Source organism: Colias eurytheme, chromosome 9, assembly GCF_061535395.1.
Source record: "Colias eurytheme isolate Ceu_HAF_F1 chromosome 9, ilColEury1 Martin Lab GWU primary, whole genome shotgun sequence".
Taxonomy (NCBI): Eukaryota; Metazoa; Arthropoda; class Insecta; order Lepidoptera; family Pieridae; genus Colias; species Colias eurytheme.
In genome coordinates this window covers 11,134,132-11,157,377 of record NC_142988.1, presented here as the reverse complement: position 1 = coordinate 11,157,377, position 23,246 = coordinate 11,134,132, and the positions used below count along the sequence as shown (strand labels likewise).

The window sequence follows — 23,246 nt, the reverse complement described above, 5'->3', positions numbered from 1 at the left end:
TTCTGAACGTTTCCAAATATTGGCTGAATGCCGGCAGCGCTGAGCGCACCCCGCGGCCCGCGTCAATGTCATTTTTGTAGAAAATAAATAAAGATTTCTTCTTTTTAGTTTTTAACTGTTTTACTAAGTAATTTTAACAATTATCATAAATGAAGCTTTACAAGCCTAATTGGGTGAATCACGATGGTAAGTTTAATAAACTAAAAAGAAAAGGAGATTCAAGTTTTATACGTATTTTCGTATTAATTAGCATAAAATTTATATTTCAGATAAGTCGATATTTTCTGTGGATATTCATCCAGCGGGGAAGCGTTTTGCAACAGGAGGCCAGGGTCTGGACTCTGGCAGGGTCGTAGTTTGGAATCTAAATGCAGTTTTGTATGAAGAAGTGGAATTGGACCCCAATGTTCCAAAGATGCTTTGTCAAATGGATAATCACTTAGGTTTGTTGAAAGAATTTAAAAACTTAAAATCAATATAAGATGTATATCTTCCTGGTACATGATTTATTATAACTAAATATATAATACTGAATAAGTAAAGCCAAAGACAATGCATGGTGAATAAATTTATAATGTTATTCACAGGCATTTGTTTTTATGTTTCAGCCATAAAATTTATATTCTGAAGAAGCTTGTAAAATAGTTTATCCTTGTACTAGCTTTCCGCCCGCGGCTTCGCCCGCTTTGTCTAAAACATAATAAATTATATAGTAAAACCTTCCTCTTGAATCACTCTCAATCTATTAAAAAAACCGCATCAAAATACGTTGCGTAGTTTTAAAGATTTAAGCATACATAGGGACAGAGAAAGCGACTTTGTTTTATACTATGTAGTGATCAGCATCACCTTACCATAAAATAAGAATATATTTTCTATTGCAGCCTGTGTAAATTGCGTGCGATGGAGCAATGGTGGTAGATACCTAGCATCTGGAGGTGATGATGGACTGGTCATGATATGGGGCCTTAGTGTGGCAGTGGGTGCTGGGAAGCACAAGGCAGAGACTTGGCGGTGCTTGTCGACTTTGAGAGGACATGGAGGTAACATTTATTCATTAATTGTTATAATATTGTGTAGCAGTTTATAATTGTGTACAATTTTATAAATTTATTTAGCACTAGAGGTCCGCCCCGGCTTCGCCCGTGGTACATATTTCGCAATAAAAGGTAGCCTATGTCCTTTCTCGGGTATCAAAATATCTCCATACCAAATTTCATGCAAATTGGTTCAGTAGTTAAGGCGTGATTGAGTAACAGACAGACAGAGTTACTTTCGCATTTATAATATTAGTATGGATTTTGACTTGCTAAAAAAGGGAAAAAATTTGCTATATTTTTACATTGTAATAGTTGTAATACAATTTGAGAGCATCAGTGGTAGATAATTAGTTAATGTAATGAAGAGAAGTATAATTTTGTACCTCAGAATCTATTACCTTGATAATATGTAATTCTTTTAAATGTTATTTTCTGAAAATAATGATGAATGAATGGTGTGGTCATAATGTTGGTGAGAAATACTTGGCTCTCTATTTAATGAATTTTTTAATTAATTAAGGGCCAATTTTTCAATGCTTGGTTAAAACTTATCCGTCCAATAAAGTATTCTACGATAATATTAATATATATACGTTTTTAAAATAGTAGGTTTATACATTATTCGACAAATAAGTCCAAGCACTGAAAAATCGGCCCTAAATGAGTTTATTAATTATTTTAAATAGTATACCTATCTAAATAGGCAAAAGACTTATATGTATTGAAGGGAAACCAGAGTGAATAAATCTCTAACTCCATAATGTTAATTTCTGCTTTATTTCACAGGTGACGTGTTAGACCTGGCGTGGTCACCACTCGACAAATGGTTGGCCAGCTGCAGTGTGGACAACTCTGTGATCATATGGAATGCGGCGAAGTTTCCTGAAATGGTGTGCGTACTGAATGGGCATAATGGTCTGGTGAAGGGAGTCGCTTGGGACCCTGTGAGTTCATTTTAATCTATACTTATAATATTACTAGCTTTCCGACCGCGTTTTCAGAGAAAACCCTGCATAGTTCCCTTTCCCGTGGGATTTCCGGGATAAAACCTATCCTATCTCTCAAGTTGGATCGAACTGCACATGGTGTGCGAATTTTATTGTAATCGGTTAAGTGGCTTAGGAGTCCATTGAGGACAAACATTGTGACACGAGATTTATATATATTATGATAAAGTTGAAGAGTTTGTTTGTTTGAACACGCTAATCTCAGGAACAACTGGTCCGATTTGGAAATTTCTATCAGTGTTAGAATGCCCATTTATCGAGGTTACTATAGTTTATATATCATCACGCTACAGGAGTAAAACCGCAGGACACAGCTAGTTTGTGATAATTTAATATATTGTTACAATCAATTTCCATATTATGATTCAATCTTGATACAAATATACTTAATATTGTTTGGCAATATATGAGATATCCTATTAATTCATATTTTCTTAAATTTTAAGATGAAAGACAAAAGTATAAAATTTCTAGTCTAAATTTCAACATCGAATCCATAGAAATATACAATAGGCATGACGACAGTATCCATAAATGATCGCATTAGTGTTTTTAAGGGAAAATGTATAATAGATAAATTACATATAGTGACTTAGAAATCTTAAAAACATTAGGATTAATGAGATTATCAATAAAATAAAACATTGAAATACTGCAGTTGGCCATTTTGACTAAAACACGCGTGACGTCACGCTTAAGTAAACATCTCACGTCAGATGTTTTTTGTTGTTATGAATATGTTGAGAATACGCATTTTTATTTATTTTCTATTATTTCACGTATGCTTTATCGACTCAGAACAGAAATATAATTGCGAATTCACGAATACATGGTTCGGGGTTCTCCGCGCCAACTTTATACAATCATTTCTTATTATTTTCTCGCTTAAAATAATTACTTACACATTTTTGAGCATTATTTTTATGTGGAATCACACTGCAATATTGCACACCACTTATAAACTTTGAAATTCGTTTCTATAACACATATTAAATAAATATTTTTTTTAATTTTCTTCGCAATGCGTACAAATAATTACGTATTTACCAAAGTGTGACGTCACGCCTACGCCATGACACCTGCGAGCTGTTTTGGCACAGTTAATAAATATTTTTTGGAAAACGGCTTTTATCTTCGTTAAATTTAAGTATATTACCGAAATATAGGGGTTTTTCTTGTATAGTAAACGTATACACACATTATGGAAGAGGATTTCAAAATCTTTCGTCATGCCTATACAAGGTAAGAATTTTTTTTGTCTAAAATTAAATATAAACCATTATTTTTCAGGTTGGTAAATATTTAGCGTCACAATCAGATGACAAGTCATTGAGAGTGTGGAAGACTTCAGATTGGACGCAAGAAAAAGTCATCACAGATCCATTTGAAGAGTGTGGAGGTAAGTTTATAAATTAGTTTTTGTATTTTTAAAACCTTCCAAGGAAATGTTGAATAGTATACTAGATATAAATCATTTTCTTGACAAATCTTATTATAAAATATTTTATGTAAAGTTTAAAAACTTGGTTCAATAAGGTTATTTTTATTGAAAAAACCTTTTATTAAAAAAAAAAACATTTCAGAAAAAAGAACTGTTTTAATTTCCTTTTCTGCAGCTTTTATAAGGACTGTTGTGTATATCAGTAAACCAGAATGAAAACTATATGAGTAACTGAAATGTTTGTGTGCAGATGATTTTCAAGAAAGTATGTCAAATAGGACTAATCTTTCTTTAACGTGTTCACTGCTTTTGGGAGTAGGTAGTAAAAAATTGTATTAGTTGTATATATGTATTAGTTTTAACAAATGTGTGCGTGTACTAGTGTACACACGTAAGAAGTGAAACTCCTTTATGACTTTATTTTCAAAAAATAATTTACTATATGCAACTTTACAGAAATACGTCGAATCACGCGTGGTAGGGATAAGAAAAAGATGGCGCGTAACGGAAAAATGTCACGCGTAACGAAAAAATGTTACACTAAATTTTTTTCCAACCCCGATTAAGAAGTTTCACTTCAAAAATATAAATTTCAGGCACAACCCACATCCTCCGTCTCTCCTGGTCCCCCGATGGCCAATACGTGCTATCAGCTCACGCGATGAACGGAGGAGGTCCGACCGCTCAAGTGGTCGAGCGGGAGGGCTGGAGGTGCGACAAGGATTTTGTGGGACACAGGAAGGCTGTTACTTGTGCGGTATGTTAAAGTGAAACTTTTATTACATCGTCTCAAACTTTTTGGTCTGTGTAACGCATGTCGTGTGACGGTCGGCTGCCGAGTAGGTATAAAGCAGTGTTCGGAACCGTACGATAATTATCGTACAAATACGATAATTTTGTGCCTAAGTTTCACTTTTACCGTGGTTTCATAAAACCACACAACATTTTTTTTGTATAATACAACTAAAATCTAGATTTGGTTCGTCGTTCAATGTTAAAAAACGGAAATTGAGATAATATTACTTCTTTTTTTTTATCTTCCAAATTACACAATCTCTATAAAACCGTTCTGAATGTATCTTAATGAATCTTAAACGTATTGGAATAGTATCTTGAGGTTTTCCAAAATTTTACTAAACTAAAAGTAATTTCATCTCTAAAAATCAATTGATTATTTAGTTATCAAATTACAAATAATACCTATCACATAAAAAGGTGAAAAATTCATCCTTCAAATATCGAATATCGTGCTTCCCGCTCGTCGTTTTTGAATGCCGCCATTGCTGAAGTTCCACATTCGAATCATAGATGGCGCCAGTTGTCCTCTAACTCGCGCTATAGAAATTTTTTCCGTAAAGCATATATACACGCTAGTACTTGGCCAGTGGGTCGACACTTAGAACATCGTTTTGGTTAGGCTTCCATTATCAAGCAATTTTAAACTTCATTCCATTGACATAGAGTTCAAATTATTTTGTACTTTTCCAAGACCTAAGGTCAAGTCTGGCTTGCCAACATTTAGAAAAAATAAAAATATTTCTAATGTTGGCCTCTCCGATGTAATCATATAATAAAAGATTTAATATTTTAGTTTTAATTATTTATTATTATTTCTTCTTTTTTTTTAAACCTTATTTTTGTACATTTTAATTTTAAGCTAGTACATTAATAAATTATTTCTTTCTTTCTTCAATTTCTTGTCAATGGTTAAGACTTAAGCATAGACAACGTCTTGATGTTGATTTGTTGTTTGAAATTTGAATTCAAAATGGCGTTTTATTTTATTGTTTTGGTGGATGTTTACAAAGTTTGTTCTTCGTATATCGTAAATTTTGTTATTTACTCAGTTAATGTACAGTACATTTTTTAATTTGTAATATTTCTGCCAAAAGTGAAAAAAGAAGAAAAAGTGTTATATTGTGTACCTAAACAATGTTAAAATCTTTGTGTGTAATAATTGTGATTTGTGACTAAATATTTGCAATATGTACCCAATGACTGTTCTATAAGGAAGATAAAACATAATAATTACATAACAATTTATGAGAAAACGTGTCCACGTCATGTTCTGGCTGTAGAATCAATTGGAGGAGATATTATTATGTCCAAAGAAAACAACGGCTTCTTCATATACAATTCCAATATGGCGATCCGAACGGCAACGATATATTGGTATCGAAATTTAGAACGAGATTTAATAGAAATCCCGCAAAATATTTCAAGGAAAAGTATAAAATGTGAATCTAGTTGTATTCACATAATATTTAAGCCGAATTCAGTCCTACATGCCTAAATAAAGATATTCAGTAAAATTCAAATGGAATTATCCATTTTTGCTGATAATAGTGAGTTTTAATATTATATAAAAATGTTATTATGTAATTAATATTATAATAAACTTATTCATCTACATTGTTGTTTTATTTTTAATTTCCTATAAATTTGAATATATGGATGAGAATTAGTAGTGTTGTTACCCAGCATCGATAATTTTATCGATATCGATATGAAGTTTTATCGATACTAGCACTCATAAAGAGACATCACTAGCAACGTCTACTTTTTTAAATGTTGGCAGCAATGTGGGTCATGTTTGACGTAAATTTTTCATAGGTTGGTATATAAGATTTGACCTAAGTAATACATGCATATGTGTGCGTGAGCTCGAAATCGAAGTACTGAGTGCCGTCTCTTACTATATTACTTGCTCTGTGGTACTTGGCGAAATCATACTTACCTGGCGTAGGGGACACCGTGATCAGGAAGGCGGTTCCCCCAGAGCGAGGCCCCGCCATTGCACTGCGGTGGGGTTGACCTCTGTGATTATCCCTAATGTGGATAACTCGGACGCGTAATTTTTGGTAGTGGGGACTGCGTTCGCGCCGTCCCCCCATATAAAATGACAAATGATGAGGATCATCAAATTTACATAATATGAACGTCTAATACGTTATACGGTTTATATTAGAGAACTTACAATTTTATTTCAAGAATTAGAATTAAGATTTGCTCTTAAAAATAAATCTGTATAGTGTATACAGTCTATTGTAGTCAATTTTATAGTTTGCTGATAGAAAATGAAATATGATGTATGTTATTTGGGGTTATGTAAAGTCTCCCATTAAGCATTAGGTAATTTTTTAATTACTGTCCTGACTGTATTTATATTTTTAAAAACGAAAGTACACGTTTAATTTATGTGCATGTTGTTGAACAACCAATAATTTATAGCAAAGGATTTTAGGAAAATTGTATTTTCAATGTTCTTAAATTAATAGATTTAACATATATCAAAATGTTTTTGTTAAAATAAGTTTACATTTTCTAAATTTACGATAGTTAAAGCTGTTAAATTGACCTAATCACGATGATCGATAAGGAAATTAAAGAGAACCAACAGTAAATATAATATTACAAGAAAATCATAATTCTGACTACAAAATCCAAATTTCAGCGATTCAACAGCAACATATTCGTAAAAGAAGGCAAGAAATGCTGTTGTGCTGCCGTTGGATCCCGGGACAGGGCCCTCTCGATCTGGCTGACGTCACTCAAGCGACCCCTGGTGGTCGTGCATGAGTTGTTCAGCGATAGTGTACTGGATATGTCTTGGAGTTCGGATGGTGAGTTATACGATTGTGGGGTTTAATGGTGTGTAATAAAAAACATGAAAAGAACAAATAAAAAAAATCTATTGTATTTTTTTTGTGTCTTGTCTCGTGCATAGGCACGGAATAATATATGGGTCTATTGTTTTTTAGTATCTGAGTTTTCATATAAAAACAATTTTTTTAATTAAATACTTAAATACGCATGTATGAAAATTTTAGGGTATATGATGATTTCTATAAAACAGTGTACCTATTAGCTTTAAGTTCTAGTCCACATGAAAAAGTACAAAAATCATTCTATTATGAATGCATAATAAAATATTTCAGGATTGAACCTCTTAGCCTGCAGTTCTGATGGCACTGTGGCGTGTATACAATTCACTAACAAGGAGATTGGTACACCACTTACACTCGAAGAAAAGGTAAATTTTGAAGCTTCCAAATGTATTATTTACGTAAGCAAAAGTATATATAGTATAATTCAAACTTAATGGCGGCTCGGAACATCGAACGAACTGATGCGCAGAAAACAATTTTAGATATTACCGGAACGTTAAGGGTCGGATACCTGGCGCTCGTGCATTCGCAGCTAACTTCCGAACCGCCATTAAGTTTGAATCGAACTGTAATTATCTGACTTCTAAATAATACACTTAATATAGTAATAACTTGGCTTACAGGTTACCTAGTGCTGAACCAAAATGTTCGAATCATATGAGTCACAATCATTACACTAACGTCATCCTGTTATTGTTCTATCATATACATAATAAATAAAAAAAGTATAAGCTTTTATAAAAAAAATTGGTTGTCTGTAAAGTCGGTTTACTGACGATAGTTGAACGTGACAACGTCCGATTGTGCTTCTTTGTCGCTCGTTCCGCGCTCTCGCTTGCACTTCAAGCCTTACATGGAACGCCTCAGAGCGAGGTAACGCCGCATGAGTCATGTTTTTTCGTGCGTGCAGCCGGCTCTATCGAATTATAAGACGTTTTCACGTCAAAAAAATAATTATTAAATACATTTCTTTATTGTAGAATGCCCTTTACGAAAAGATATACGGCAAGTGTCCAGCCAACGACGGTAGTGGTGATCTATCCTCAAACCTTCTCGTCGAGTGTCCAGAGATACTCTTGGCAAGGGAGAAACAGGAAGCTAAAAAGGAACTGCCCAAGGAGGAATCTACGCCTAAAAGTGAAAAGTCTCAAGTGAGTATCGAATGGTATTAAATATTTAGTGGAAATTTATTCATTCAATTAGACTTCTTCTAGAAGCACTTTTGGATTGTCATAACATAGTTTCGGAAAGCAGTTTCTACCGAGAAGAATTGGTAAGAAACTCCGTAGAAGCTCTTTTAAAATAATGTCAATTAAAATTAAAATTTTATATACTTGAAATAATTCTTCAATTAAAAAAAACCACTAAAGGCTGATACTAAAATAAGAGTAATGCTTTTATGTATAACATATAACTTGGCGCACACTTGGCGTCTAGATAGTCGCTTAACGTGTAGCCAAGTTAACAAACTTGTTGGTTTAAATTGAATTTGAATGAGTGAATTTTTTCTTCTGGCACTTTAATAAAGGGAAATGGCTCTGACGGAATAGTCGTTATTTGATCACTATTTTTATGTCTTAATTAACCGGACTATCTAACCTATTTAAACCGTGGTCCAAAGGTGAAGCTTCTGTATTTTTTTTTTCATAAATATTTCTTATTTATCTTCATAACTTAAAATTATTATTTAATATAAATATTCTATCTTATTGTTGAAAAAAGTCACAATTTTACAAATCTACCCGCACTTCCAGCAAAAGATATACACCCCGTCACCCGTATCGACGCAATCAAGCCCAGCGCTCCGTCCGATGGACCGGCAGATAGAGACGCGCACGTCGGACGGCAAGCGGCGGATCACGCCCGTGTTCATCCCGCTCACGCATGCGGACGCCAAGTGAGTGCGAGCGAGATGGATGTATGTTTTGTGGTGTCGGATTGACTAATATGGACGGATTTGTGTTGGGAATTATGAAATGATGATTTTTTTGGTTGTTGTTGGTAATGTAAATTAAAGAATTTAATGTGGTTTGAAATATATTTTTGCATATTTTCAAACGACTTGTCTTAAATTATATTGATAATTTGCGCGTCTGTAACATTTTAACTATACATTAAATTCATAAAAAAGGAATTCCGACTGAACCATTCAAATTGTATTAACTTATCTAAAATTTAGATATACTTTGTTGATATGCTACAAAATGTAGGTATCACACTACAGAACACGTTGCATGTATACATACAACACATTTTTTTGACGTGACAACGTCTTATAATTCGATAGAGCCGGCTGCACGCACGAAAAAACATGACTCATGCGGCGTTACCTCGCTCTGAGGCGTTCCATGTAAGGCTTGAAGTGCAAGCGAGAGCGCGGAACGAGCGACAAAGAAGCACAATCGGACGTTGTTACGTTCAACTTTCGTCAGTAAACCGACTTTACAGACAACCAATTTTTTATTTTTAACTAGAAAACTAACCTACCTACTCCAATTTCAGCGAATCCCTAGGATCTCAACCGGGCGGTCTAGAGAACTGCTTCAGTACATCTTCCCAAAGTAAATCTCGTATTCGAGTTGAAAGAAGAGATGATATCGTGATACACCCTAATGTTAGCAACCATGCGCACAGCAAGACTAGTGATAAGTGAGTATCGTAGTAGACGTTGAAAATGGTTTTTCGGTATATAATTGTTTTAGATATGCTTTATTTTGCAGTTTATTGCTTTGGTCCTTCGAGTTGGATTGGTAATTCTAACAAAAACGGATAGTGTCCTATTCATACATCTTCTTTTTTATGTAAATTAATTTTCTATGTGATAGGCTATTGTTCACTATGGTTTGAGAAACATAATTTTCCATTGTAAAAAAAAGCCGGAGGACTATGTAAAATTTATACGTTATATTTTTTCAAGATGACAGGAGACAATGGGACTCATGTAGTTTTATCATTGTTTATCTACTTTTTAAATTTTTTATCACATTTTCCTCACAATCCATTAATATACGCAAAATAGTTTCCCGGCCAGTGCGCTGGACCAACGTCTGCGCAAGCGCACAGCATCCACACTACCCGGGCCAAAAGCGGAAGATCTACAAACTAAGAGACCCTGCCCTTCGCCCCCGCCGGGACAGTCCCAAACGAGTTATTTGGTCCCAGCTTTGTCGGTCCCCGCTTTGGGGACGGCGGGGCCGATTGTGAGAGCGGCTGGCGCGTTGAGGTTACAAGTAAGTGTGTTATATAGAAGTATTGCCCCTTGGCCCCGCTTGGACAGTCCCAAGCGAGTTATTTGGCCCCAGCATCATCTGTCCCCGCTTTAGGGACGGCGGGGCCAATTGTGAGAGCGGCTGGCGTGTTGAGGTTACAAGTAAGTGATTTATTTCATTAAGGATCACCAACATGACACACAAATAACATAGATAAAAGCTTTTAGTTATTACAATCGTAAGTGCTGTCAAAATTATAGGCAACCACCACTAACAAACATACACACAGTCAACTGCAGATTAGGTGAAAAATACATACATTCATATGCAATTGATGATGTAAGATGAGATGGATAACATTCTTTTCCCCTTGGCCACAGTGGTCACACAAAGTATTGCCCCTTGGCTTCGCTGGGACCGTGCCAAGCGAACTTGGCTCCAAATCTGACAATTTTATTAAGAAAAAGCCGATTTTCTCTCACTAATAGACATCTTTTTTGTAACAATTATTACTGTTCCGCTTTCTGCAATCAGGAGGTACTTTTTAGGCGTGGAACGTGGTAGAAAGTATGGGAAATCATATTTTATTGTATTTTATATAATGAGCAAGGGAACAAAATAATATAATAACACAATTTCATCGCACTTATCAATATTTAAAATAAATAATATTATTTACAGGTAGTAAATAAAGCATGCAACACACCGTACGGGAAGCTGTCAAGGCTTGAGTTGATCCCAAACAATTCTGCCTCGAATGATCCTGTTTGGGAAACATATTTAGGTAAGGAATTGAACATTTAAAAGCTTTTTTTTGTTTTTTTTTTCAGATTAAAGTAAAAAAAAATTGTAAAAGTTGAAGGTCGCGTCATGAAAATACCGTCACGTCATGGAGTAAGGCGACGATTTTGGTATTTTTGAATCTTGCAAAAGAAGTTTCACTTCTGACATGTGTGTTCAGCACACACGCTCTTTTTTTAGGGTTCCGTACCAAAACGGTAAAACGGGACCATACTACTGAGACTTCGTTGTTTGTCTGTCTCCAGGCTGTATCTCATAAACCGTGATAGCTAGAAAGCTGAAATTTTCACAAATGATGTATTTTTTATGTTTCTCCTTAGTAATAACTAGCCGCACCGCGCGGTTTCACCCACGTGGCTCCCCTCCTGTAAGTCTTAGCGTGATGACATATAGCCTATAGCCTTCATCGATAAATGGGCTATCTAATACCGAAAGAATTTTTCAAATCGGACCAGTATTCTTGAGATTAGTGCGCTCAAACAAACAAACTCTTCAGCTTTATAATATTACTAGCTAACCGCCCGCGGCTTTGCCCGCTTTGTCTAAAACCTAATAAATTATATACTAAAACCTTCCTCTTGAATCACTCTATCTATTAAAAAAAACCTCATCAAAATTCGTTGCGTAGTTTTAAGCATACAAGGGAAATAGGGACAGAGAAAGCGACTTTGTTTTATACTATGTAGTTAAGTATAGATACACCCCGGACACTCCATACAAAATTATCGTTTTGACAGTCACACTGTAGAGACTGCAAATGTGTGTGTTAAAGCTTTATGGTTGGCACATTTGTGACTAGAGTAAAAACAATTCGCGTTTTTCTGATGAAATACATCCGTAAACAGCATAATATTTAACCATTTTCTACGAAAACGATAATCACAAATCTAAAATAATAAATTACTTTAAGTCAATTTGATTAATGTTGTCAATCTTCGTTGCGTATCGTCCTTGCAGAAAAATGCGGACCATTTTTAGCCTGATCGTGCGGGGTGAGGTAAGTGTTTAATTTGGCGAGAGGCGGAGAGTGTCCGTTCTGTAGCGTTTAGCTACTATTATGTATTCTGTGGTATAGATTTTAATGTGTCTGTTCGTCAGGTGCGGCAGTATCGTGCATAGCGTGCGACGGGCGCTGGGTGTGCGTGTGCTGCGCGGACGGAGCGCTGCACGTGTGGAGACTCGCTAAACACAAACCGCACAGGGCCCTGCCGCCGCTGGGTGAGTGTGTATGTCAGGTGCGGCAGTATCGTGCATAGCGTGCGACGGGCGCTGGGTGTGCGTGTGCTGCGCGGACGGAGCGCTGCACGTGTGGAGACTCGCTAAACACAAACCGCACAGGGCCCTGCCGCCGCTGGGTGAGTGTGTATGTCAGGTGCGGCAGTATCGTGCATAGCGTGCGACGGGCGCTGGGTGTGCGTGTGCTGCGCGGACGGAGCGCTGCACGTGTGGAGACTCGCTAAACACAAACCGCACAGGGCCCTGCCGCCGCTGGGTGAGTGTGTATGTCAGGTGCGGCAGTATCGTGCATAGCGTGCGACGGGCGCTGGGTGTGCGTGTGCTGCGCGGACGGAGCGCTGCACGTGTGGAGACTCGCTAAACACAAACCGCACAGGGCCCTGCCGCCGCTGGGTGAGCATAGTATAACGAGAGAAGTAGGCCAACTCCCAGCGTTTAGTGGCGCATCCACACATGCCGCCGGGTTTCAGACTCCTACCACTTCGTACTCCTACCACTGCGTACTCCTACCACTGCGTACTCCTACCACTTCGTACTCCTACCACTGCGTACTCCCACCACTTCGTAATCCTACCACTCCTACCACTTCGTACTTCTACCACTCCTACCACTTCGTACTCCTACCACTGCGTACTCCCACCACTTCGTAATCCTACCACTCCTACCACTTCGTACTTCTACCACTCCTACCACTTCGTACTCCTAACACTCCGTATCGAAGCCGCAAGCAAACTGCCGCCGGCAACCAAAACCCGCACGTGTGCACGTGCCGCAGGTAAAAGATGCAAATGCCGGGTATGTGTGGATGCGCCATTGACGGTATCTAAACTTGCGAAGTGCACTTGTCACGTTGATATTTTTAATAATTGAATAACCAAAGATGAAGTTCGTGCGTGTGTGTCAGAACCGTAATGACGTAAAAGCAAGCGACACCTGCTGGGTGTGCATGTGTGTGAGTGCCGTGGTGACGTCACAGCGTGCGACATGCAACTTGAGTACATGTATCCATAGTTTAACTTAGCAAGAAATTAAAAAACTAAAGTAAGCTAAAAATCACTGGATTCAGACTTAAATCTGTCTATAGTTTTACATACTTTGTACAATAAAATCTAAAAATAATGCGGATTCGCTTTTGTAATACCACCAGTATTGTAACCAGTCACTTTTAACAGACTTTGTTAAAATTGACGGGGAAAGTGTGATTCCGCCTTGCGAAATTTTTTTACTGTGACAATGTTATGGTTATTTTACTTTTAGTTTCGCGAGTCTTGCAAAAGAAGTTTCACTTCTGACACGTGTGCTCGGCACACACGCTCTTTTTTAGGATTCCGTACCGAAACGATAAAAAGGATTCGAAACGATGTCTGGATTTATGTATATTTTTATATCATCCCCCCTTAATAATAATATCTTCTTAATTTTAGCACTACCGTCACCCGCGCACAAGATGACACTCTCACGTGACACGCTAACCGTGGTGACGTCATCAGCGGATCTCGCTATATGGGATTTGCCCACGGCTACTTGTACTATACAACCGCTGTCGTTTAGGAATTTGCTGGCGAATAATAGTGAGTTTTTTTTTATTATATTGGTATTATGGTTTTAGGTTAAGATTCTGTTTGACGGACTTAAAGTAAGGAAATGTCATTTATAGTAACTTTTAACTTTAACTTTTCTTCATCATATTTAGTAATATGTTGTTCAAACTCAAACTTATTGAATTCAATCTCCAGACCTTTTTTATAGTATTTAAAGTTTTAAAAATATTAATTCAATAGTATTTTTTTAACTTGCAAGTGTAGTAGTATTCGACTTTAGTCGAAGTCTAGCATACAAATAAACAGCCAGTCTATTTCTTAGCATATAACTTAATTCTATTATATTTTTTTATATAAATGAGAAGACCTGAGAGTACACCAGTATTTTTTTTTATTTCAGCAACTGTAACACACTGTTCTCTCTTGGAAGATGGCAACCCAATGATCTCATTTAACACTGGCAAAAGTTACATATATTGTAAGAAGTTATGCGCTTGGTGAGTTTTTTTAGATATTATTTAAATTAAATAATGCAGTTACTTTTATAAGACTTACTCGATACATATCTTATGCACATAACATATCATTCGGTCATGTTATGATTCGAATAATAACGAACATGATTAAGAAATTTATTAAATTTGAATCTATTATATTCAGTTGGTATTTGGCTTCAATTTCAATTTTGTTTCAATTATCTGGGGAAGTATAAAAAGTATTTTGTAATATGTAAGGCGGTACCAAATGAATCGAGTGATCAATTTGAAACGATGATTTAGTGTGTTATATTTTAAATCAATACAATGATTTATATTATGCTTATTCTGACTTAAGGCTACAACATACATACATAAATGTCTCAAAAAGGCTACTTTATATATCACATATAGAATTTTTATTTTAGTTTATGATTCCAGTATAAATAAAAATACGTGTGGCACTCGAGGACTGCCGCGGTAAAGCTATTGCATCGCATCGCTTTGCCGGTTGGAGTGGGGGGTGTTAGGTTTTTTCGTTACGGAATTTTTACATTCGGTCGCCGCGCTCCAAGTCTGATATAATATGATGATATGTATATGAGATGAAAGCTATTGCATTGCTTTTATCTCATATACATTTATTACTTAAAATTCTATTACTCAAATAATAAAATAGAAAATCTATTGTGTCGTGGCCCGATCGGGCCGTTCGGGGCTCAATGGGTTAAAATGTATATTTGCAGGGTGATATGGCAAGATGGCGGCGACCCAGTACGCCGTGCGGGCGGTGCGGGGGGCTCCGGCCGGGGGCTGCGGGTGACTTCGCCCCTGCACGCTAATAGGGCTCCGCATGCTTTGCGTACACATGGGTTTGTGTAATCAATAATAATTATTTATTTATTGAAGTGAAACTTCTTTATCGGGGTTGGAAAAAAATTTAGTGTAACATTTTTTCGTTACGCGCCATCTTGTTTTTATCCCTACCACGCGTGATTGACGTATTCTGTATAGTTGCATATAGTAAATTATTTTTTGAAAAATTAGGTCGTAAAGAAGTTTCACTTCTTACGTGTGTACACTAGTACACGCACACATTTTTATTTATTTATATTTAATCATTTCTACCATTACTATTTATCTATTTATTTATTTATTTATTTACACATAGAACTGACTATCATTACAGGTTAACCTAATTCGACAGAGTTCTTTTATAAATTAAGAAAAACAAACATATCTCATAAAAATATAAAAATAAACACGTTGTAACACAATAATAGCCTATTAAGCCTCAATAATTCATAAACTTAACATTTCTGCTGATAGCATAATATATTTAGTAGTACCTTTGAAAATTCGCTCAAACTGCAAGAAAACACATCTATTATATTGTGCAATTCGTTAATTGTACGAAATGCACAAATAAGAGGCGATTTGGCTAATAGATTAGTTCTTGCTACTGGTACATACAGTATATTGGGTAAGATTCTTTTTTCTAAATAGTGGTCTGGAACCTTTAAATACATTTCCTTTAATATTCCGGGATTGTATTCTTTGCCCCTTAAAACCCCCACCAAGTATGCCACCAGCTTAAATTCGCGCCTTACCCTTAACTCATTGTACCCCACCATGCCCAGTACAAACAGAGTGGGATACATTAGGGGATAGAAGGGATATACGCCATAAAGCTTCATGTACAGGTGGCGCATGAATTTATTTTGTACTCTTTCCAACATAACCGTGTACTTTGCTTCGTGCGGTGCCCATATGACCGCACTGTGTTCCAAATAGCTTCTGACAAGACTATTGTATAAAGTTTTGACTACCGTTATGTTGGTGAACCCCTGTGACTGCCTGAGTACAAAACCCAATTTTCTATACGCTTTTTTACAAATTTGCGTAATATGTGCTCGAAACGAAAGGTCAGCCGTGAGATTCAACCCCAAATCCCGTACTTCTGTAACTCTTCGTATCGGCGCCGCATCCACTATGTACTCATAATTTAAAGGTACCCGTGCGCGAGTAAAACTAATGATGGAACATTTACTTACATTAAAATACAACTTGTTCCGATGACTCCACTCCACTATACTATCTATATCCTGCTGGAGCCTTTCGCTATCCATTTTATCCCTTACCTCGAGCAGCAATTTAAGATCATCTGCAAATAATAAACATACTCCATGCTTGATGACCTGCGGCAGATCGTTTATCATTATTATGAATTCGAGAGGGCCCAAATTACTACCCTGGCTTACTCCCGATAGGGTGTAATATGAGTCAGATAAACAACCCTTGTAATCAACATACTGCTGTCTATCCTTTAAGTAACTACTAAAAAATTTTAAAAGATGCGGTGTACATCCTAATAAAGCCAGCTTATTCAATAAAATATCATTATCGACAGTGTCAAATGCTTTTCTAAAATCAAAGTAGGCAACATCCACCTGATGACCAGAATCTACTGCAGGCACAACATTTGACATGAAATTTAGAAGATTAGTAGTAGTACTACGACCAGGCCAAAATCCATGTTGGGCATCAGATATCAGACTACTAATTTGCTTCTGCATGGCACGATATATTGCAGCTTCAAATACTTTAGCTGGTGTCGATAAAACAGCTACTGGTCTGTAGCCACTGATATCCGATTTAACCTTTCCCTTAGGAACTGGAATGACTCTAGTAACCTTCCATTGAGCCGGAAAGGTCTCGAGTCGCATGCAAGTGTTAAAAATATATTGCAAAGGCTTCGCTAGTATCCTACTACAATCTCTAAAAAGAAACGCCGGTATCCCATCGGGACCCGCCGATCGTTTTGGCTTAAGAGACGCTAGTGCTTCTTTTACATCCTTTAAACTAAACGCATCAATATGTACTCTAGTGCTGGCGTACTCTTCTCCTGAGGCGCACTTTACCGCCATATTTACATTCAACTGGGGTGGCTCACTTGTGTAAACAGATCTAAAGAATGCTGCAAACTCTCTGGCACATTCCACATTCGTCAAAATATTACCATTTTTTAAAATAACCTCCTCCCTAGCACAACTCGATATCGATTTACAATAACTCCAAAAAGATTTTGGATCATGTCCAAATTGATTCTGTATTTTAATTACAGTTAACTCAATGCGATAGGCAGGACAAACTTACTATATAACTTACAACCATTTATATGTATATGAATAAAAAAAGAAACGAGTGATCAATCCGAAACGATGATTAAGATTATATATAACTGCTCATAAAACTAAATAGTATGTAGATTTAGTTCTTGTTATTATTTCTTACTGTTCTACTGTTTGTCATCCCAAATAAAGAAAAATGAAGAACAATATTAATAAAAATAATTCAGATATGTGCTTAGTAACTAAAGTTACTGATGATGAATCAATCCTTCCAATCAATCCTATATGATGAATCATTATATTGGGTTTCACTTACAGTAAATACAGCGCCTGTGCAGCCCGCAGTTGGCTGGAAGCACAAGTGTCGTCGAGTCTGCATCTGCGTCTCAGCAAGGACTATAGACACTGGATAGTCGCGCTTTTCTCTCATCTAGTGGCACATGGTTAGTATTTAATAAAAATAAAAAATGTAACCAACATTTTATGTAAGTATCAACTTTACTGTAGGTTGCAATAATGGTTTTCTAAATTATTTTATTGATATAGGTGTTTATAACCAAGTTGGAGTTTCTGTTGATAGCAAACTCGTCCTATACATATGTTATTTTAACTGACTAAAAATTTTTCAGTTTCGTAAAAAAAATATATTTGAATTGTATTAGTAAAAAATGCTTTTTTTGCTACGTATCTGTATATGCCACTATATTTTTTATTCGTAATATTTATATACTTGAAAGAAATTATCAATATAGTAGGTATATATATCTAACTAAAATATCTATAAATTATTTAAAAAATGTGTCAATGTCAAACTTTAAACTAAATGCAAACAATTTTATTTTAAATAATATAATATTATCATCAGGTACAGAAGATCACCTCCGTTGTATATTAGACGACATGTTGGGGCCAAGTCACTGCACATCGTTGCCTAAGAAGTGGGAGTCCACTATTTTGGTAAGATATTTATTAATATAAAACATGATTTTATTATTATACTCATGGACGTATAAAAAAAGACGGACGGTATATCGCCTAAACATTGAGTGAAGCCTAGTAATGGCGGCGAAACATCCATGTGTGTGTGCCATGTTGCCATGGCAACAGCTGTCCTGATGACAATGGCGGCTGTATTTTTTTCTATAAATTTTGCCGTAATAATTTTGTCATTAAAACATAAAAGAAATAACTTGCTTCCCTGTGGAATGTAATCCCTTGTGTTTTGTTATTTAAAATTGTATTGTTGCGACACCATTTAACCACGCAAGACGGCATTTTAAATATTTTTTGTGAAACAGTGACGCAGTTAATCAGTCGGTAGTTCACGACGTAATGGCGGCCGACTAGCTTACTATGGTGAGAGTGTGTGCGTGTTTATTGTCTTTACACGATCGCTAGCTTACTATGGTGGCTTCACGTTGTTTGTTCGTAATACGGCGTCCGTCTTTTTTTATACGTCCATGATTATACTATTTAAATTTTCCGTCAAACCAAAATATATCTTAATTTGGTCTTCTGAAATCTTTTCTTTTCGTTAATAAGGTTGTTTCTTTTTTATAAAATAGCCCACTTTTCGCATACCTACCGAATAAACTCAAAACCTTCCTAAACTTTTGTTAATTAATTTCAAATGAGTTTGGTTACAAACTCTATTGAACTGTATTTAAATAATGTGTATCCATAACATTATAAATTATATACATTTTCAGGATATCAAAAAGCACGATCTCCTAGAAGAAATGTTAGCATTATTAGTTCGACAGTTGAGATGGCAGCGACTGTACACGGAATATTCAGACCAATTGAACGAAATTAAACAGACAAGCGGTTTGCTCAATGGTCATTAAAAAGCAGTATTATTTTATTATTTTTATACAGGGTGTAATCGTTAAGTGTGCACAGACGATTATTCCATAAATATTGCAGGTATCAAAAAATGGGAGTGTTTGATATAACATTTTTGGATATTTCTCGTTTTATTGACGTGACAACGTCTTATAATTCGATAGCGCCGGTTGCACGCACGAAAAAACATAACTCATGCGGCGTTACCTCGCTCTGAGGCGTTCCATGTAAGGCTTGAAAGTTGAAGTGCGAGCGAGAGCGCGGAACGAGCGACAAAGAAGCACAATCGGACAATTGTCACGTTCAACTATCGTCAGTAAACCGACTTTACAGACAACCATTTTTTTTTAAATTTATAATTGCCATTTTATTCATTAGGTAAATAAAACCTAACCGATTTTCTTTCGATATCAATTTAAAGTTTTTTGATATCTGCAATAGTTACGGAATAATCGCCTGTGCACACTTAACGATTACACCCTGTATATAAAAAGGGAAAAAGTGTTGTGCTAGTAAATAATTATTAATGGAATGTTTGTGATGTTTTTTCTGTAATATGTATGTGTTCTGTGAAAACTGGATTGTAATTTGGTATTTTCCTATTAATTCGATTTTAGTTTTACTAAAATTGAAGTATTATTTGCTTCAAAGATGATATAATATGAATGATAAATGTAGTAAGTATTAATTTGTGATTTTTTTGAAGTATGGCAAAATATTTTGTATCTTATATTATATAAATAAATAAATAAATTACATAAAATGTTTTCTGCTATAGAATACTATGAATTAAAGAAAACGAATCAAATGTATTGAAAATTGTAAAATTAAAAAATGCTTTACAAGATCGTAAGTTCTTCGGTATTATAATTTTGGTTAAATAAACTACTGTGTATATGAAACTATACAACAGCAATTTGAAATATTAAATGACATGATTTTCTTATTTATCAAGTGCTTTTATTTGTTATCTCTGCTTTGAATTGATTTAAAAATAATATTATATACTATGTATTTTATCAATAGTTCTAAGGAAAGGAAAGTTCTTAAAGACTGTTAGATTTATTATGTCAATTGAAAAAAATACGTTTTCTCTCAGTGTGTATTCGTTTGGTTGCTATTACTTATATTTTAAGTTTCTTGCAAGTATAATATGATCTTTTTAATTCTAAGGAACATTTCTATGAAATGAAGAAAATATTAAACTATTGCATAGCTTCTATCGCGGGCTTTTAGCGCGGGGACCGAATTCAGAAATTGCGTAACGAAAAACCTCACGCTCCCCACTCCGACTGGCGCGGAGGTGTGGCTTGAAGGCATAGCATGCAATAGCTTTACCGCGGCAGTCCCCGAGTGACACATGTCTTTTTCTTATATCTATTTGTGATGATAATATGAAAAATGAAAATGTTAATATATTTTTAAAATGTCATTACTGCGGTAGAAATAAAATCCACACTGTCTACGCTTTTTAATAAAAACATAAAAAGAATATAAATCATCACAGTAATGTTCGATTCAAACTTAATGGTGGTTCGGAAGTTAGGTGCAGGTGCGAGTACGGGGCGCACAGGTCCCTTAACGTCCCGTTAATACCTAAAATTGTTTTCTGCGCATCGGATCCTACGATGTTCCGAGCCGCCATTAAAGCTCGTCACACACGGTGAAGATACTATAATATTTTATGTTAAGATTCTCTAATATAAAATATTACAGTATCTTAAGGTATCCGGTATCAGCGTTCTGACCATCATTTTTCTTTTTGTCATTTCGTACTAAGGCCCCTGTAGAACATGTTATCAATTAATTAATTAATTAATTTATTAATTAATTGATAACATGTTGTGGAATAATTAATTAATTAATTAATTAATTAATTAATTAATTATTCCCCGCCATCCTGTTACAAATGACCCGAAACACTGACACAAAATTTCTGGAGGAATTTGAATCGTACTGTAGTGTATAATATGAAATATGTAAAAATGTTATCTTCCACTGCCAAGGTTGTTTACAAGCTGTTGAATATATAAACAGAGTTCTAAGCAATAAAGCGGAGTTTCATATAACCTGTGTTTTATTTAATAGTTGTACTTGTTTCTGAAATTAATAATTCACTCTAAAGAAATCCTATGTCTTAGTCCATTCCACCTTAGCTTCGCCCACATTTTTCAAATTTAAACGTATCTCTGAATTTATATTAAAAGGGTAGCCCTAAAAATATGGTCAAGAACACACTAACCTAAACTCAAACTCAAACATTTATTTATTCAATTAGACTTCTTCCAGAAGCACTTTTGAATCGTCATTACATTCTTTAAATTTACCACCGATTCGGAAAGCAGTATCTATGGAGAAGAACCGGCAAGAAACTCCATAGTTGCTCTTTTAAAGTCATGTCCATATACAATATAATTTTACATTACATGTTACTTACATCTAACTACATAATATTATATATTATCATAATATGCCAAAGAACTGTCCTGTTATTCTTACGCGACAACCCTCCATGGATTTTCATCTTCCATATATTCCTTAATGCTGTAGTAGGCTCTCTGAACTAATACATTTTTTAAATAAGTTTTAAATTTAACACTACTAAACTCTTTAATACTATGAGGAATTCTATTGTAAAAACGTATACCTTGGCCCATAAATGAATTTTTAACTTTAGCTAACCTATAAAATGGCATTTCAATTTTATTTCTATTCCTTGTGCCATAACAGTGTCTATCTCCTACTTTTGTGTGTAAGTCCGCGTTTTTGTGTACATGTAAAACATTATTAAATATATACTGTGATGGTACAGTGAGGATACCAATATTCTTAAAGAGATCTCTTAGTGAGTCCCGAGCACGTAAATTATATATAGAGCGTATGGCTCTTTTCTGTAATATAAATATAGTTTCTATATCTGCAGCCCTGCCCCATAGTAGAATTCCATAGGACATAATGCTATGAAAGTAGCTAAAATAAACCAATCTAGCCGTATCTTCATCGGTGAGATGCCTTATTCTTCGAACTGCATATGCAGCTGAGCTGAGCTTAGCAGCGGTGGTGGCAACATGGGTCCCCCATTGTAGCTTCTCATCTAGTGTCAAACCAAGAAAAACAGTAGACTCGACAGGGTATATATAATACCTCCCCGTTTAAAATGATATCCCTTTTGACCTTTTTTACATTTGGAAGGATAAACTCTACACAATTTGTTTTTTTTGCATTCAATAATAAATTATTAGCATTAAACCAATTAGATATGCGTAAAAGAGCAGAGTTTACTTCGTCAACATTTGTGTCATATCTATCCACATTAAATATTAATGAGGTATCATCTGCAAACAGTACTATTTCACACATATCCTGCAAATAATAAGGTAGGTCATTAATATACACTAAGAACAAAAACGGTCCTAAGATAGATCCCTGCGGAACACCAATGTTAATCGGCGCACCGCAAGATTTCTCTCCATTAACAACAACGGTCTGTACCCTGTTCTGAAGATATGAAGCTATGAGGTCCTGAGATAAACCTTTGATACCATAAAAATTTAGTTTCCGTAATAGAGTGGAATGTTCTACACAGTCGAAAGCCTTAGAAAGGTCGCAGAATATCCCCAAAGCATTCTTTGAATTTTCCTATGCTTTATATTATATATGTGACAAAAGAGCTATTCCAGCATCAGTGGTAGAGCGCCCCCTTGTAAAACCAAACTGTTTGGCGTGCAGTAAACCATTTGAAACAAAATGACTACATAATTGGTTTAAAATCAATTTCTCGAAGACTTTGCTCAAAGTTGGTAAAATAGAAATAGGCCTATAGTTATTACAGTCTTCTTGGTCACCGCTTT

At 35.5% G+C, this 23,246-nt stretch overlaps 1 protein-coding gene and 1 non-coding gene across 2 annotated transcripts; both read left to right on the top strand.

The window, feature by feature from the left end:
• The first annotated feature begins 50 nt into the window (after positions 1–50).
• Positions 51–20,072, top strand: Hira (histone cell cycle regulator-like protein). The gene is made up of 20 exons (XM_090105841.1): positions 51–186; positions 270–443; positions 885–1,043; positions 1,827–1,984; positions 3,338–3,446; positions 4,085–4,245; positions 6,943–7,111; positions 7,427–7,521; positions 8,137–8,307; positions 8,911–9,053; positions 9,659–9,805; positions 10,176–10,386; positions 11,047–11,149; positions 12,265–12,384; positions 13,827–13,973; positions 14,344–14,440; positions 15,166–15,291; positions 17,869–17,993; positions 18,416–18,507; positions 19,260–20,072. The coding sequence occupies exons 1-20, from the start codon at positions 150–152 to the stop codon at positions 19,395–19,397; spliced, it is 2,682 nt and encodes an 893-aa protein (XP_089961967.1). The 5' UTR covers positions 51–149; the 3' UTR covers positions 19,398–20,072.
• LOC149906122 (U1 spliceosomal RNA) lies at positions 6,218–6,379 on the top strand. Its single transcript, XR_016457114.1, has one exon. It is a non-coding gene; the product is annotated as a U1 spliceosomal RNA (small nuclear RNA).
• Positions 20,073–23,246: the final 3,174 nt, after the last annotated feature.